We start from the raw sequence: 16838 nt of genomic DNA, 5'->3' as shown, positions 1-16838 counted from the left end.
GGTCAAGACTCCCCCAAATCCGATACCTCCTCCTTTCTGTCCCCGGAAGACCCCGCAGAGTCAGAGACGGACACCGAACAGGTCAATCACCAAGACACATCCGCCTCTGGCTCTATCAGACCTCCCGCGTCGATATCTTCCCGACCACTGCGCGCCCGACGTCCGCCCAAGAATATTCTCTAAACTTTAAAGCATCAAACGAAACAATACAACATGACAACATGTCTCATCATCCTCAAAATCAGCTGCCAAAGGCTCGAATAGCACATTCTCTTCTCTTCTTGTTCTCCTTTTCATGAAGACGATCAAGTCAAAACTTCCCCAATATACTCCTTATTCTGTTTATACCTACGACTTATACCGGTAGCACATGTAAATTTTCCGAGCCTTCCACTCGCCCAGACATGCATTACCCACTCACATCTCTCTTCAACCCTGCCGTCTCTCCACGCCCTTTGAGTTTGCGCCTTTTAAACAAAATCTCCCTCCAGCGGCCTAGCCTGCCTCCCCGACGCTCTGTCTCGGTTTCACTCACGATAATGCTCTACGTCTCTCGCCGTGTCTCGTATCTCGACCTCACTCTTCTTCCTGTCTCCTATCTACTGTCGCCAACTCTCTCTCTCTCTTCTGTAGCCAACTCTTCTCCGGTTCTCTTGTCGCCAAATTTCGTTCCGAAAGGCTTCTTTGCGCGAGCCGCGGCTGGCGAGCCTTCCTCTCGTAATGAGGGTTTGGTGCAGACAGGGGTCAATAAGTTTCCCGAGTTCTGATTGGCCCGAATTTTGTATGGACGGCCGCAAAACGTGCAACAATTGGATAACGGCAAAAAGGGGGGGCTAGGTGTCTGTGGCCCGTAGCAACCCTGGTTTGTTTACTTGCGCGTCGCCTTGACGTGGAAACTTCGTTGAAGCAACGCGTCTTGATGCGTGGTTCGCGAAGTACTGAGTCCTAAGTCTACTCCTCAAGGGCTTCAAGATGGACTTGATTTCCATCGTCTGTGCCCGCTGTGGCGAGGAGAAACCGGCGGGTGACTTCGTCAGCAAACGGAAGTCTGTTTGGAAGACCAAGAACTGCCTCGCCTGTCGTAGTCAGTGCAATTCTCATGTCAGCTCCGTCTTCCTCACTCCGTAAGGCCATTCAACGCTAACTAAATGAAGAACTCCAGATCCAGAGGCGCGACCCTGACGTTGAGGAATCTCGCCGCCCGTCCTTCCTTAGCCGAGAGACCTGCTCCGAAGAGAACTGAAGGGAATGCTGGTCTATCGCCTTGCAACGAGAGATCCGGAACCCGGCCCACATCGCCAGAGAAGCTACGGCAACTTCATACAACTACTCGGGGGGTTGACTAAGGGGCTTAGGCCCCCCCCTCTCCTGCCGGAGAGGGGGGCACAATACCCATTTCTTTGACGTTCGCGTTTCCCTCTTTTATGACTTTAACCAGCCGCCACGCCACCAATTGATATTATTGAAATACAAAAAAAGGATATAACATGCAAAAGGCTTGATATAACATGCAAAAGGCTTGATATAATTCATATACTAAAACTCATACGAATTGGTCAAATGGTTAGCGCTGCACTATATACCTAAAGATCTTGGTCTAATGCTCGCGCGTCTACTTCGTACCGTAGATATAGTGGGTTACAGTATGCGTTTCCCTTGATCGGGCCTTTAATTCAGCGTCACGCAATCAATTAACATTCTTTAAGCAGAAAGAATATGTATAATATCTATTATGTACTATAGAATCTGTTTACCCAGTTTTATAGAAATTGGTCCAAGGGTTAATCCTGCATCGCGCGTCTTTGGTAACTTTTAAAAAGAATACATTAAAGTCCCTACCATTTTGCCCGGGCGGTGAAGTACTCCGTTTACTCTCTTAGAACGAGCCACGCCGGCGCAATTGCTACCTTAAAGCGCGGCCATAAGGCTTCGTAACGCACCAACGTACTAACATCTTTAACACGTATATTGTAAAAATTCTGATTCTAAATAGAAAAACTGTCGTTAAATTTCAAGTATAATATATATATATTGTGGGAATGGTACTCATCCTTTGTATGCATCCGTCTCTGATCACATGATCGGCACATGACCCTTATGGTCACGTGTACGGCTGAGGACAGCGTGCCCCCTTTTTCTCCACGCTGGCCTCGCCTCCCTAGATAGAGAATCAATCCTCATTGCATAACACGACACACCGGTATACCCTGTTTGTTACGTGCACGAGACCTACCGACACTGATCAGTGATTGATTCGGTCAATCACAGACAGCTAGGTGGAAGAGACAAATTCCTCAACCTTCGAAGGCAATACAGGCCCCTCTTATTAATAGGACAGGCTTTGAGGCTCCTCTACATTGTAGACAAGCTTCGTATACCTAGAAGAAGGTTATTTGTGCTAAGAACGAGGAATCTCCTCGTCAGTTCAGTCAGGCCACGAGAATCCTTCCAACTATCGACTTGCAAGCTCCTCGTCAGTTCAGTCAGGCCACGAGCGACCATATTGATAGGCGACCACATCGCAAAACAACTAGTAAGAACGTTCGACTCTTGACGTTAAGTAACGAGCTCCTCGTCAGTTCAGTCAGGCCACGAGCAACCGACTTAGTACGCGACACTTGAACTCCTACTAGCGACAATTCGTATACGAATAGACCAATACGAACCAACCCCATCGTCTCATTCACTTGATCAACGATGACCCCGACCGATCGAGCTACGACTCCGAACGAGAGCGCCCAGCTCGAACAATTGAGCGAACGGATGCAAGGACTAGCTATCCAGACATCCGTATACGACAAAGTTGATGTTACCCTTTGGGAACAAGACATCAAACCTGACGAGGAAGATGAGATCGCAGTTACGACGTACGCCGCTAGGTTCATGTCCAATGCCCAATTCGAACGCCTAGAAGGAGACAACATCCTTGACCACTTCCAACAACACTTCGAAGGCTGGAACCAAGACACATGGAACCGGGTACATATGGACTACAAGAGAGCCCTCAGATTACTTCTAAGGAGACGTGGCATCTATACAGGACGGGAAAATGGCCCTTTTGACCGATTTCGACATTGGGACAACCGCTCATAAGTTACGAGCAGCAGGATCAAAGGCTCTAACTTCTCCCCGAGAACCCCAGTCGCCATCAGTAGCAACATCTCGTTACGATCTTAACAAACAACCCCCCATTAAGACCTTAACGAAGCCACCTGCCCAGAAGCCCACCGCTGAGACACTACCGACAACATCACCTCCTACGACTTCCGCGCTGACCACCCAAGATGCACCTAACCTAACCTCTCTTACAGCCCATCCGACAACCCACCGCTTCAGGCACCCCGAACTCGTCCAATCCGCCCACAACCCCCCCCCACCCGACCCTCCATCCGAGCCTATGCACCCTGAAGCATATACAAAACTTCCCCCGGATGATACCCCGAATGCCCCTGTTGACGCAGATACCCAATATATGTTCATGAAGCTCTGGGACAAGGACCAGAACTACACAGGAGAGCCGTACGATCTCCTCGACGACAAGTTACGAATCTTCATGAGCATCTGCTACAACATCCAAGTGAAACCGTCACAATTTCACGCCCTTTTTCCCCGAATCCTCGCCGGAAGAGCACAAACGTTCTACATTGACAAGATCGAATGGACTACCACGTTTAGGAAGGCATACGACAGCATCAAACAACGCTTTGACACGGAAGTTAACCACGTCCATTACTATACAGATTGGACCACAACCACTTTCAACTCGATTCGTGCCCAAGATGCCTCCAAATCCCTCCATGAAGTCCTTCAACTACTCTTCGATAAGCTACAACTCTGTCAGAGAGCCCTTGGCCCTGACTACGCAGGAAACATTCCACTGCGTACTACGCTTATCATCGCATGCCGTGGTGTACCCGAACTTGAATACGCCCTCTTCAAACCTGCAGAAAAGATCGAGACCCTCTTTGCAGATCTTCGATCTTCCGTTGAGACCCATCTTGCCCGACGAACAAACCTTCAATTCACTCAAAGCCCTGATGGATCATTTGATCAAACGGACCCCAACGATCAGTACTACCTCGATCGCCGATACCATAACAACCGCGTACGAGGTAGGTACGGATACTCAGGACAGCGACCCATTCATGGTTATGGACAAGGCTATAACCGTGGAAGCCATAGGCCCCAAAGCCGTGGCAACTACGCCCCTAGCTACACTAACCGCAATGGACCAAAAAGTGCTTTGTTTGTGGACAAGAAGGTTGCTGGTCAACTAAACACTCTGCAGAAGAACGACGAAAGGCAAAGGATCAATATGTCACACATTGTCATTTCACTGGCGTACAACTCACAGACTTTGGAACCTACATTCTAGATTACGAAGGCCATGAGATGGACGACCTGAACGACGACAATGACATATGGGAAGAAAACGACAACGACACCAACAATCACCCCAAACAGTGGCAAGCAAGCCAAATGCTCTGTCAGCAAGCGTTTAACCATTTGATCACTGGAGAAGACGTTCGTCGTACAGATCAGAACACTGTTCCCGCCTACCAATTTTTCATTGAAGATCGCTACTCCAAGGACAAATTTTAAGGCATCATGATTGACACAGGTGCAACAAAAGTCTCTACAGCCGGTCACTCTCAGTACATTGCTTTACAACGAGAAGACCCCCCTGTAGCCCTAGACAGCCCCACATCCGGCCAGGCTACCATCAAATTCGGCAACGGCGAAGCCATTCACTCAATCGGCTCAATCGCCCCCAAAACACCCGTCAGAAGGATAACGTTCCACATCCTTCAGACCCCTACCCCTTTCTTGCTTTCTTTGGCTGATACGGACCGTCTTGGTAACTATTTCGACAATCACAGCAACCACAAAAGAAGAAAAATTGCCAGTATGGGAAGAATTCGTTAGTCTTAACAAAGCTACTTCATTAAGACCCTAACGGAGCCCTGGTCAAGAACCCCTCTTTCCTCACGGTCGTTACATCTTCTTGCCCCGGTCACTACAGCAGCCGCAACCACAAAAAGAAAAGTTGCCAGTGTGGGAATGGTACTCATCCTTTGTATGCATCCGTCTCTGATCACATGATCGGCACATGACCCTTATGGTCACGTGTACGGCTGAGGACAGCGTGCCCCCTTTTTCTCCACGCTGGCCTCGCCTCCCTAGATAGAGAATCAATCCTCATTGCATAACACGACACACCGGTATACCCTGTTTGTTACGTGCACGAGACCTACCGACATATATCGTAATTGTGGGAATGGTATTAGTCTATTGTACTCATCTAGCTAGCTTACGTACACAGTCACGTGTACAGCTGAGGCCACAAAGCTAGCATCGTGGCCTCCTCCCCCTTTTAGATAGACAAATCCTCATTGCATAACACGACACACCGGTATACCCTGTTTGTTACGTGCACGAGACCTACCGACAGTAATCGTTATTGAATATGCCTTGAGGAACGAAAGGCCTCTTCTTATCGCGCGACCACCCAACCCTATGCCTTGTGCCTTGAGGAACGAAAGGCCTCTTCTTATCGCGCGACCACCCAACCCAATTTTTTCCCCCCCAAACTCCCGTCCTCTGATTGGTCGGGTTCCTCCCTTTTGATTGGTCGGAAAGGAAATTATCATGGTTTGAAAGCTTCCCCGCAACCTCGACTGCTTACCGCTCCTTCCTCCGGCCTCCTTTTTTTCTGATGGAACGGCCCTGTTTCGTCCGCCCTCTCGGCCGCCTATCACTCCTAGCCGGGCCCTTTGCCTTTCTTTTGGGGTGTCTTGGAAGAAGACGTATAGAACTTGCCCCCGCCGAGGTTTTGTGAGAACGGTGGTTCTGCGGCTCGGGCCTAATGAGGAAATAGTTGGGCGTTCTATCTATTTATCCCCCCCCAGTCTCGTCTTGTCCCTCCCCGCGGCCCCGGAGATCATCGCCGAGCCAGCGTAGCGCCTCCCGACGGTCCTCTCACTGAGCCTCTCTAGCCGTGCCTGCGCCGCCGTCATCTCCTCGGGCACCCTGTTCCCTACCAGGTCCCTCTCCGCACCTCCGACACGAGCATGATGCCGTCGAGCGTCGGGCACCGCGATAGCTGCACGTATAGGCTATACGGGTCGCACGGCGACGGTACCGCGCGCCCGTCGACGGTCGTCGTCCTCGCCCCCCGGAGCTCCAGCGCCACGCGCTCCAGCGTCCCGCCCTGCACCTTGTAGTCGGTGCAGGCGAAGGCCGCGGCGCACGGCAGGCCCTCCGGCTAACGTCGTTCCGCTGCCACGGCCGCTTCCGCTGGGCCTGGATCTTGACGCTGATGGGCGTCAGCAGGATCGTCCCGGACGGCATCCCCACGAAGTGGAAATCCTGGTCGTCTCCGAGGCCAGCACCATGCCGACCGGCGGCCCGAAGTGCATTGTCAGCTCCGCCGAGACCCGGTGGCCGGGGAAGGCCCGGTCGGGTATGACGTCGACCGCCGTGTACCCGGCCCCGTTCACTAGCTTCAGCCCCTGGTGCGTGTTCTGGTTCACGACGACCGGCATGCCGGGCACGAAGAGGAAGACGGCCGGCACCGGAGTCGCGCTGTCGTCGCCCTGGCCTAGCATCAGCACCGCCTCCTCCTCCGTCGGCGTGCCGTCCCTCCACTTATGCTCGGAGACGAAGATGCGCGCCGCCGTCCGTTGCCGGGCCCGGAACGCGAGGGCCGCCTCTAGGTTGAGGTTCCAGCGATTCCTGTTAAGCGGCGTCACCACCGTCACCCCAGTCTCCCACGGTATCCGCCTGCCCGCCCGGTAGCACCTCGAGTTGAGGAGGTCTAGGTCCGACCGGTCCTGCTCCCCCCGCCGGATCCGCCCGAGCAGCCGCCGTAGCTCCGGGTCGCCGGCGGCGCGCATCTGCTCGTCGAGCATGACGACCGTCGTAAACTTCCTCCATAGCGCGTGCGCCTTATCGTGCTGCCGCCGCCGCTCGGCCGCGAACGCGCCGTCCGCGTCCCACGGCACCGCCGCGCTCGGCAGCAGGATCGACCGCTCCTGCACCGGCCGGAACTGATGGAAGTCGCCGCAGAGGATGACTACCGGGATGCCGCCGAAGTCCCGCGGCGAGCCCGCAGCCGGCAGAGCTGCTCGTTCGCCGCGTGCAGCGTGCGCGCCCGAGCATGCTGACCTCGTCGATCACCAGCACCTCCTTCTCCTGCCAGTCCATCCGCGACCGGCCGTCGACGAAGCGTTCGCCCTGTCCCGGCAGCCGCACCCGTCTACCTCCTCGCCGACCCCGCCTGGCCGCCCTGGCCGACCAAGAGGCCGCAGGCCGAGTGCAGGGTGATGCCGTTGATCCGCGCCGCCGCCGTCCCCGATGTCGCCGTGATTAGTAGCTGGCTCGATAGGTCCCTCTGGGCGAACAGCTCGACGAGCGCCTCAATGACGCGCGACTTGCCGGTACCGCCCTCGCCGCCGACGAATAGACAGAGCTGGCCGGCGTCGCCGCTGTCGCCGGCGTCGCCGCCCTGCCGGGCCTGATCGAGCTGGCGGCATATGATGAGGAGGGCGATCGACTGCTTCTCGTTAAGCGTTAGCCGGCCCGCTAGCTCCCTGCCGGCGGCGACAAACGAGCTCGACGGGCCGAGCCGCACACGCATCCCCGCGTCGGCGTCCGCTGCCGTCACCTCGACGTCGTCCTCGCCGAAGCCGCCCATCACCCCGCGTAGCGCCGCACTCGGTCGGCCCCGGGCGCCGACGCCGCCGCGCCGCCCTGGATTCCTTGGATCGCCCGCTCCCGCTCCGCGCGGCGCTCCTCTGCTGTGACTTGATGGCTCTTACCTGCTCTTGCCGCGGCAGCTCGCCCGGAGAGGGTCGACCCGCGAGGATTACCCGCCTCGGCCCCGCCTCGCCCGCCACCACCGTCGCATCGAGCTCGGCCGCCGACGAGAGCGCCGACTGCTGAAACCGGCAGAGCTGCTGCGTCATCGCCAGCAGCTCCGCCGACCGCGCCGTTACCTGGCCCGCGCCGGCGGCGTTCCGGACAACGTCGATGAGCCGCGCCGCGTCGCCTGCGCCGCCGGCGCGGTACACCTGCCCGCCCCCCTCGGCCGCCTCCTCCGCGCCCTCGTTGGCGCGTGCCGCCGCCGCCGGCTCGCCCTCCTCGGTCGTAGCGGCCCATTGCCTGGCGTCGCGCTTGGCGTCCTCCGCCGACCGCCGGAGCAGCTGTACGTTGTCCGCGAGCCGCGCGATCCTCGGCGCCAGCGCCGCCCGCTCCCGCGCCCAGATGTCGTTGATGTCGCCCGTCTCCTCGCAGACGAATGCCTCCCACGGCACGAACAGCGCTAGATGCTGCACCGCCGCCCTTTGCACCGTTAGCCGGGCCACGGGCCGCGTCGCCGTCCGACGGTACGCCCTCGGCTTTGCTATACGTACCTCCGATGACATGACTCCTCGTCTTCCTCGCCGAACTCCTTACTGAGGTACCCGTCTAGGCGTACGCTCGCCCCCTTACCCGGCCGTCTGAGCACTTGCGCCCAGTCCTTCCCCGGAGCCCAGCTCTCGTTAAAGGGTATCTCGCCCCAGGCCGCGCAGCCCTCGGCGCCTCCGCCATTCCGTTTCAGCCTTACGAGCGACGCGTAGTCGTAGAGACAGAGGCCCTGTAGGAGCCCGCCTCTATGCCGGTAGGCCTCGATGAAGGAGATCCTCGGCCCCGCCTCCTCGACGACGACCGTCTCGTCCGGCGCGTCGCTCGCCGTCGCCTCTACCCCGCTCGCCAGTCGGAGGTGCCGCCACTGGCGGAAGACGGCCCAGTAGAGCTGGTTCGTGTTCACGTACGCCCACGCCGCGCCGCTGCAAAACTCCGCGGGATACCCCAGGAGGTCGGCGATCACCTCGACCTGGGATAGCGGGCGCTCCGTGAAGATTCGGTTCGCCGCCTTTAGTAGGAACACCCTCGTCTTGTTCCCCCTTATAGGGTCCGCCGCGGCCTCCTCTCCGGCTCCGTTCCCCCCGCTATCGTTGCGGTCGGCGCTGGGGATACTGCTCTCTGCTGTCGGCTCTGAGGTCGGGAGTAACTCGGCCGCGGCGGCCACCCGCTTCCACGTAGGGTCCTCTACCTTAGTCGCATAGTTGGTGATGTAGTAGATCAGGGCCATGGTCTTGCGCTGCGTCGCGATGAACGAGATGTCGTGGTTGTGCCGCAGCCCTACCGCCATCGCCTTGTTCCACCGGTTCACCATGCTATGTGTCCGCCGGATCTCCAGCACGCCGTCCGCCGTGAGCGCCGTCCTCTCTACTAGCCTCCAGGGCGCCTTAAAACGGCAGAGGTCGCCCTTACGACCGGCCCCCGCGAGCGAGTACTTGACGCAGGTCGCGCTATGCGTGTGGACCTGCGTCGCGCCGGCGCAGAAGTTGGCCTCCTCGTCGAACGCGTCCGTTAAGCGCTCGACGTCGTCAAGCCACGACGACATGTGCGCCGTGATCGACCGCTCCGCCTGCACAGCGTGGTGCCCTTCTGCGTCTAGCTCCTACGGCCTAGGGTTAGTTTCGGCCCTTTAGTCTGCGTTCGACGGAGCCGGGAGGCTACGCCTCTGACGTCGTCCGCCTTACCTCGGAGAAGACGCTGTCTACGTAGCGGATTATTCGCTCCCGGTACGCTGCCTGCTCCTCGCCGCCGGCGCCGGCCAGCGCCTCGCCGAGGCGCGCATTGCCTTTAGCCAGAGAAGCCCGTGGAGGTGGAGAGCACCTCGTTCGTTCGTCTCTACCGCCCCGTAGTACGCCCCGACGTGCCCGAACACCGACTCGTCCCCGACGTCGACGTAATGCTCGAAGAAGAGCTTTATCTCCCGGTGAAAGAAGACGGCCGCGCTCATCGGGTCCGCTATCGCCAGCCGCACCCGCTTATACGCAGTCCCTAGCTCTCTTAGGAAGGCCTCGGCCGCTTCGGGGTCGCGGGCGCGGTACGCCGCCAGCCGTAGCTTTACCGGGTTCGTAATATCGTTCGGGTTTAGCGTGAACCAAATGGCCGGCACCCCGTATCTGACGATGAGAGATAGTATCTTCTTCCGCATACTTAGGCGGCTCTCCCTCGACATCGGCTGCCGGTGGCCAAACACCGATAGGGACCGGAGGAGCTCCTTTACCCCGTCGTCGCCGGTCTTGCCCGTGGCCTCGAGCTCGACCCTCGCCGCCTCGAGCCTCTGCGTCGTTAACGACTTTAGTAGACCCTCGACCTTTGCGAAGTTCTTCCTCGTTACGCCTAGCATACTGGCCTGGCGGTTCCTAGACCGCACCCCCATATTAAACACTAGGAAGGCGAAGATGGGATGCGTCGCGAACCGGCCGCCGTGGCGCCGTAGCACGACGTCGGCCCATGCTTGGAGGTTCATGTTCCGGGTCGACGTGAGGCCCTCCGCGACCCGCTCCGCCTCGGCAGCCCGGCCCCGCCACCCGGTAGTCTCGCTTCCACGGGTAGCGGCCTCGTCGGCGAGCCTCGGCCCCCCCACGCCAAAGGGAAATAGCGTCGGGAAGGTCTTGGCGAAGAAGGAGGCGTCCGCCGAGTCGGCGAACTCGTTGCCGCGCCGTACCTGGATATAGGGCTCGTACTTGTCGCCATCGCCGCCGCGCTCGCCCTCCGGCCGCCGTCCCCACCCACGTCCTCGGGCCTGCGCGGGCGCGCGCTCCGTCGGGCCCGACGGCGTCGCGGGCGAAGCGAATCTTCTCGGCGTCCGCCACCCCTGGCGGCCCGTCGAGCGGGAACATGCCGGACGACGTCACCTCGTTGATTACTTCCCCGCCCTCTTCGGGCCTAGCGCCGTCCTCTTCGTCGTCGCACGTGGGCCTGACGTCGCGACTCCTCTCCGCGGGATCCCGCCCCTGGCTTAACATGACGAGGATCTCCTCGATCTCGACCGCGCCCTCGTCGTCCATGGCCCGCTCCGTCGGCGGCACCACCTGCGCGGTCCGCGTCCTCTCCCGCGCTGACGGCTCGTTTCGCTCCAGGCGCTCGCATACCACCGACGGCACCCCGTGCGGCGGCGCCCCCCAGCTCTCCATCTCCGCCACGTCGATCTCGACCTCGCCGTAGAGCGGGTTGTTCTCCTTAAGCCAGACGAGCGCCCTCTCGACCGCCCGCCGCCTTACCGACAGGAGGCCCGACAGGTCGCGTGGCCCCGGCTTCTCGGCCCCCTGCCACGAGACATGGATCTCGTCCATAACCCGGACTAGCGGGTGCGGGAGCACCTTGGTCACCAGCCCCTGCACGTCATTCGGGAATACCGTGATATGGCCCTTGACGTGCCTCGGATACCTCACGCTCTGCCTCTGCCCGCCGGGGATGCTATACCTCGTCACGAAGCCGTAGCACGAGTTGAGCGAGATCAGCTTCTCCTCGACCGGCGTGAGGCCCTGAGCTCGTCGGGGTACGCGTGCTCGCAGCCGAGCCGGCCGTGGAGGTGCATGCCAGGCGAAGCCTCTCACGCCCGAGGCACCGCGCGCACTCTGCGCATACCGGCACCGCCCGGCCTCGGGAAGCAGCTTCGGCACGCGAATAGAGACCGGCCGCCCTCCGTGACGGGGCTCCGCCATGGCCACCTCTCCCACGCCATTTCCCTTAGCTCCTCTCTTGACCGCTTCCGGTAACATACCTTGCAGGTCAAGACCGGTAGCGTGCCGGCGTCGTGGAACGCCCGGTAGAACCTCTGCACCGTTCGCACCTGCCTCGCGCGCGGCACCGGCATGCACCACGTCTGCTCGTCTGCGAGCCTCTCGCCCGCCGCGAACTCCTCCTCGAGGTGCTGCAGTACGCTGGCTAGGTCCTCGGCCTGCAGCTCCCTCCGTCTTGGGGTTTTCTGGCCCACCGGACCCGGGAGCATTTCCCTAAGGCCTGCCCGCCGGGGGTGCGGCCCTTCCTCTTCCGCTCTCCCCCGGGCTGCCGATTCATTGTCCTGCCTGCGCCCCGTTAGCCGTCTTCATGCGCCTTGGCCTCGCTCTGCGACCGTACCGGCTTGTTGGCTGTCCGTGCTTCCGACGCTCGGTCCCGCCTCGGTGGGGGGCGCCGCGTGGACTCCCGCCCTCAGAACCGGCCGAGCCCGGATGTGCCGCGGCGCCTGCTGGCCTCTAGGCGGGCCGCCCTCGCTCGGCGGCGGTGTGAGACCGGCTGCGATCGGTGTCGGCCGGGGCTGGATACGCCGCAACGCCTGCTGCCTTGCGTCGGCTTGGAGTCTCTGCTGCCTCGGTGGTCTTCCCCGCCTGCGCTTCGCGCCCTCGTCGACACTCGGCTGCGGCGTGGTGTGGCCGTTCCACCCTATTCCCATGTCCGCTTCGCCCTGCCTAGGCTGGGCGATGTCGCCGCCGTTGGCAGTCGCACCTATCGGTCTCCAAGCGTCCCCGCCCGGACCGTCCTCGACCGGCGTCTCCAAGGCGCCACGCGGTCCGTGGGCTTCCTGCGCCGGGCTCGCGCCCCCTGCTCCGCGCGGTCCCCTCCAGCAGCTGACTCCATCGCGATACTGGCTGCCACTACCTTTATAAACCTCTCATCTACCTCGTGCTGCTATGCCCTGACGTGGAGCCTCGTGAGTCGGACGTCGACGTATACGTCCTTTCCTGGGCTGCTCGTCTTGCGCTTATGTTGCTACTCGGCATGCAGCTTATGCGTAACGGACACTTTACATTTACAATGACCTATGTACTCTATAGAGCTCCGTAGTACGTCTATAAGCATGCTGCTGCTCTTCACATTATACCGGCGCCGACTTTCCATTAAGCCTACCGGAACTGCCTGCTGCTATCGCATGCAACGGCCTAGGCCGGTCTTTACATGTAAGTCGCTACGGCACCTTCCTCTTACTCGTGCTTTACATTCTACGCTCTCCTTGTTATCTGGAGCTATGTCGCTAAGCGCCTTGGTTCGAGGTTAGATGCTTGCATACTGGCTTTTAACCCCATGTCTTAAACGTGTCGCCAATGAAGCTGCCCTATTCTGTGACAATATGGCTTCCCGTATGTCGGTTGTCTTAAAAACCCTCTATCCCTAAGCAGACCGCCTTTTTGCCCTTTTCCCCTCGCTTCTCATAGCATTCTCTAGACAACGCTCTTTCCATGTTCTCCTAACCGCTAAAAATTTTCCCGTGTTTCCGTTAATATCTATGCTCGTGTTCTGTAAGGCGGCCCTGGCCCTTCACTTCCCGCCGGTTTCTTCCAACGATACAAAAATAGGAAGAGTTCCTGCTCCTATTCTGCCCCGCTTAAACGATTCAAAACGGCAGCGTCGCTCTTACGCTATACAACCTCGCCATGTCTTCGTCCCCGTCTTCGGCCGCCTCTCCGCCGCATCTGAAGAGGCCCCTTAGTACTGGCAAGAGCGTCGACGGTGACATGTCTATGATGTTCTTCGCCCAGCCCGACTGCCCCTCGAGGTTCGCCCACTAAGACGAGCACCGCATCAAGAACCTTAACGCCGAAGGCTATCGCCCGTGTCTTCCTGCCCGTCCCCTCGTAGCTGCTCCCGGCCGAGTACGCGCCCTCCGCTCGGGCCGGATGCCGCCGACCCGGCTGTCTCTCTTCTTTAGCCTAGGTAAACCTCTCGATTTACGGCCAGCCGGTCGTCGACCCCGACCGGTCCGAGCATCGGTTCTTCGTTAACAGCCACGTCCACTCCCATGCCCTCCCTTGGGGGGTTCGAGTGCCGCGACGGTCTCCACGCCGGCCCGGGCGATACCGTCGTCTACAATTCCCACGCTCGTCGTCCGCGACCATGGCTACCATCCATGCCCCCCGCCCTGTATGTGTCTCCTCCCCTGCCGCGTCGCTGACTTCTCCTTGTGGCGTCCTCCCGCGCTCCTTGGCCTCCCGACGGCCACTTCCCCTCGGCCCCTCCCGTCGTCTCCTTCCACGGCGTCGTTGCCGGCGCCGGCCTCTCCCTCTTGCGACGGGACCTCCAGCCCGGTCTCGACGCCGTCCGTCTCCGCTGCCGGCCGGGTAGTCGACCGTGTCTTCGTTCCTCAAGGCTTTTGTGCGCAACCCAGGGGGTTGCCTTACCTCGTTAGAGCCTATGTATACTGTCTGCAGTAGAAATTATTCACACCGTAAAAGACGCCTCTGATTGGTCTAAAAGGTTTACCCGCCGCACCTTTGCCATAGAACGTAGGGGCGCCCTACCTACCTAATTTCCTCTTGAAAACCTCGATTCCTATCCTTTGACGTTGGTCTTCCTGTTGCTTCTCATTGAACTATACTGACATTGATCTTCTGATATGACATCTACATGCCGTCTCCTCATCCTCCTACGTGGGGTCCTCCTACGGGGGCCTCCTACGGGGGAGCTTCTTCCCGATCGTCTTTGAATTCAATGCAACCAGTTCAAGCAAGACGATCTGATCTACATGCCGTCTCCTCATCCTCCTACGTGGGGTCCTCCTACGGGGGAGCTTCTTCCCGATCGTCTTTGCATTCAATGCAACCAGTTCAAGCAAGACGATCAATTCATTCACCTGATTGACCCATCTAAGCGCACTAGAAAATGTCTCCCCTGTCGTCGGGTTCATAATCGTCCTGTGTGTGTCTCTTCTTGCCTCTCAATTCGTTCGTCTGTTGATCTTCACTTAGGCTCAACGCATCCATAAGCGACACGCAAGCCTAGATATCCAGAGTCCAACGGCGCGTAGGCCTACCGCACCCCAGCCACCGTCTTCGGCTTCGCCTGCTCTGCCTCCTCTGCAGCCTCGTCCTTCGTTTTCTCCTGGCGTGCCTCCGCTACGCTTACCTCCACTACAGCATCGCCCTCGGTTCTTTCGTCGGGGCATTCGGCCAGAAGATAGTCCAGGCCATGCAAGGGCACACGCCCGCCAGGTTACTATCAGTCGACGTCATCGTATGGAGAGACGGCAAGGCCATGAGCCATCCGCAACTGTTGCGATTGAACTTGCTTCTATTCAATTCTGTCTGACAGCTCTCAACATACATATATACATAGTGGCACGTCCGTGCCACTATCCAGTGACTCACCACTTGTAACTGCTGCCTAAACATGTCTTGGTCCATGTCTCATATCAAGTCAACACTCCTAGAGCTGTCAGACTTCAACTGCAACGCTATTCATAGCGTATGGGTCCAATTCAATCCTCCTCCTGTTCCTCTCGAAAGCATCCCTAGGCAGAGGCTTGGTCATCCCATCTGCTAGCATATTCTCCCTGGAACCCAGTAGACTTGAATTCTCCTTCCTTGACCTCATCAACGACGTGATGAAATGCTATATCAACATGCTTGATTTTCGACGTGTTCGATACTCCTCGGGTCAGCTGTACAGCTCCCTTATTATCTCCAAGCAGTAGTGGCACTGTTTGCTCCCCCTTTCCTTCCAGCTCTGCAAGTAGTCGACGTCCCCAGAGAGCAGCTTTTGTGGCCTCCCCCATCCCAACATACTCTGCTTCTGTCGTAGATCTTGCCACTGATTTCATCTTCTTGCTATACGTCATGACGGCGCCTCCGTAGACCATAAAGATGAACCCCAGGATACTCTTCCGGTCCCTTGGATCAGTAGCGTAGTCGGTGTCAGAGAACGCTTCCCCATCTTGTAGGCCTGCAGAGCCGACGTGCCCTTCGATGTTGTGGTCAATGGAATAATAGTCGATATCGCTGCCTTCGACTCCTTGAGCGTGCTCATTATTTCCGCCATATGTGATACCGTGGTGAATAGTCCTGCCGACATAACCCAATATTCGTAGCAAAGCCTTCCAGTGGTTCCAGCATGCCTCTACCGTGAAAGATGCCATTCTGTTAACTGCGAATATAATGTCGAACCTCGTATTGCATAGCCAAATCAGCTTTCCGAGCAATTCCACGTATTTCAACCATTCGTCATGGTTCAGAGGCCGTCCCGGTTCCTCAACGAGCTTCCGTATAGCTCCAGGTTCCATGGGGGTTGCGTGCTTCATTGAGTCGTCGTAGAAAAATTCTGCCACGATTTCCTTCGCAAATTGTGATTGACCAATCATCAGCTTTCCTTTGTGCCTTTGAATCCGAATTCCGAGAATGTTCTCTGCTTCTCCGAGGTCTTTCATCTCAAATCTTCCCTTCAGCTTTTCCTTGACCAGTTCAATGGCATCCTCGTCCCCCCCTGTAATCATAAAGTCATCCACGTGCACGCCGATGATTACCCCGACTCTGTATGTCTGAATATTGTCGGGTCCACTGTCATCGGTGAGAAACCAATCTCCTTGAGATATTCTGATATTAGCAAATACCACATCCTTGCAGCTTGCTTCAATCCGTACAAACTCTTCAGGATCTGAACGTATTTCCCGAAATATTGCTGGAGCTCAGTTGGCACTTTCATGAAGATCCTTTCCTTTAGGTCTGCTGCAAGGAACGCAGCCACAGCATCCATCTGGTATACCTTCCAGCCTTTCTTCGCCGCTAAAGCTAGAATGATCCTCATCGCATCGAGCCGGATCGTGGGTGCGAAGGTTTCCTCGTAATTGATCCCGTGTTTCTGTGTGAACCCTCTCGCGACTAGACGTGCTTTATACCGTAGTATCTTCCCTTCTTTGTCTTTCTTGTGATCAAACACAAGCTTGGCATCAACTACTTCTTCTCCGTGCACGTCAACTTCGTTGATTTCCTCCGAGAATGTCTGTCGTCGAACGAGATTCTGAACTTCCTCATCTATAGCTCCTACCCATTGATCCTTCTCACTGCCTTCCATCGCCTGTCGGAAGGTAAGCTTTTTCGGGTCGAAGTCGTACAGGTCTGTATTAGGCTGGAGAAGCATTCTCTCCTGGCATTGATAAATCTGACGATTCCGCTGTTGCCATACCGGTGACGCAGCTCATAAGATCGTCACTCAACAAGTTATCTTCA

At 57.7% G+C, this 16838-nt stretch overlaps 2 protein-coding genes across 2 annotated transcripts; one reads left to right on the top strand and one right to left on the bottom strand.

Moving 5' to 3' along the window:
• Nucleotides 1-2697: 2697 nt before the first annotated feature.
• Nucleotides 2698-4602, top strand: HRG_09739 (uncharacterized protein; the record flags this gene model as incomplete). The annotated part of the gene is made up of 4 exons (XM_044868210.1): nucleotides 2698-3052; nucleotides 3312-4112; nucleotides 4161-4238; nucleotides 4355-4602. The coding sequence occupies 4 exons, from the start codon at nucleotides 2698-2700 to the stop codon at nucleotides 4600-4602; spliced, it is 1482 nt and encodes a 493-aa protein (XP_044716791.1).
• A 1435-nt stretch (nucleotides 4603-6037) lies between these two features.
• Nucleotides 6038-11854, bottom strand: HRG_09738 (PIF1-like helicase domain-containing protein; the record flags this gene model as incomplete). Its single annotated transcript, XM_044868209.1, has 9 exons — nucleotides 6038-6265; nucleotides 6402-7167; nucleotides 7263-7555; nucleotides 7821-8343; nucleotides 8415-9508; nucleotides 9591-9671; nucleotides 9746-10567; nucleotides 10632-11387; nucleotides 11627-11854. The coding sequence occupies 9 exons, from the start codon at nucleotides 11852-11854 to the stop codon at nucleotides 6038-6040; spliced, it is 4791 nt and encodes a 1596-aa protein (XP_044716790.1).
• Nucleotides 11855-16838: the final 4984 nt, after the last annotated feature.

The sequence above is a fragment of the Hirsutella rhossiliensis genome (genome assembly GCF_020360975.1).
Source record: "Hirsutella rhossiliensis strain HR02 chromosome Unknown scaffold00013, whole genome shotgun sequence".
Classification (NCBI taxonomy): domain Eukaryota; kingdom Fungi; phylum Ascomycota; class Sordariomycetes; order Hypocreales; family Ophiocordycipitaceae; genus Hirsutella; species Hirsutella rhossiliensis.
Note: the sequence above shows the minus strand (reverse complement) of the source record. Positions and strands in the feature narration are given on the sequence as shown.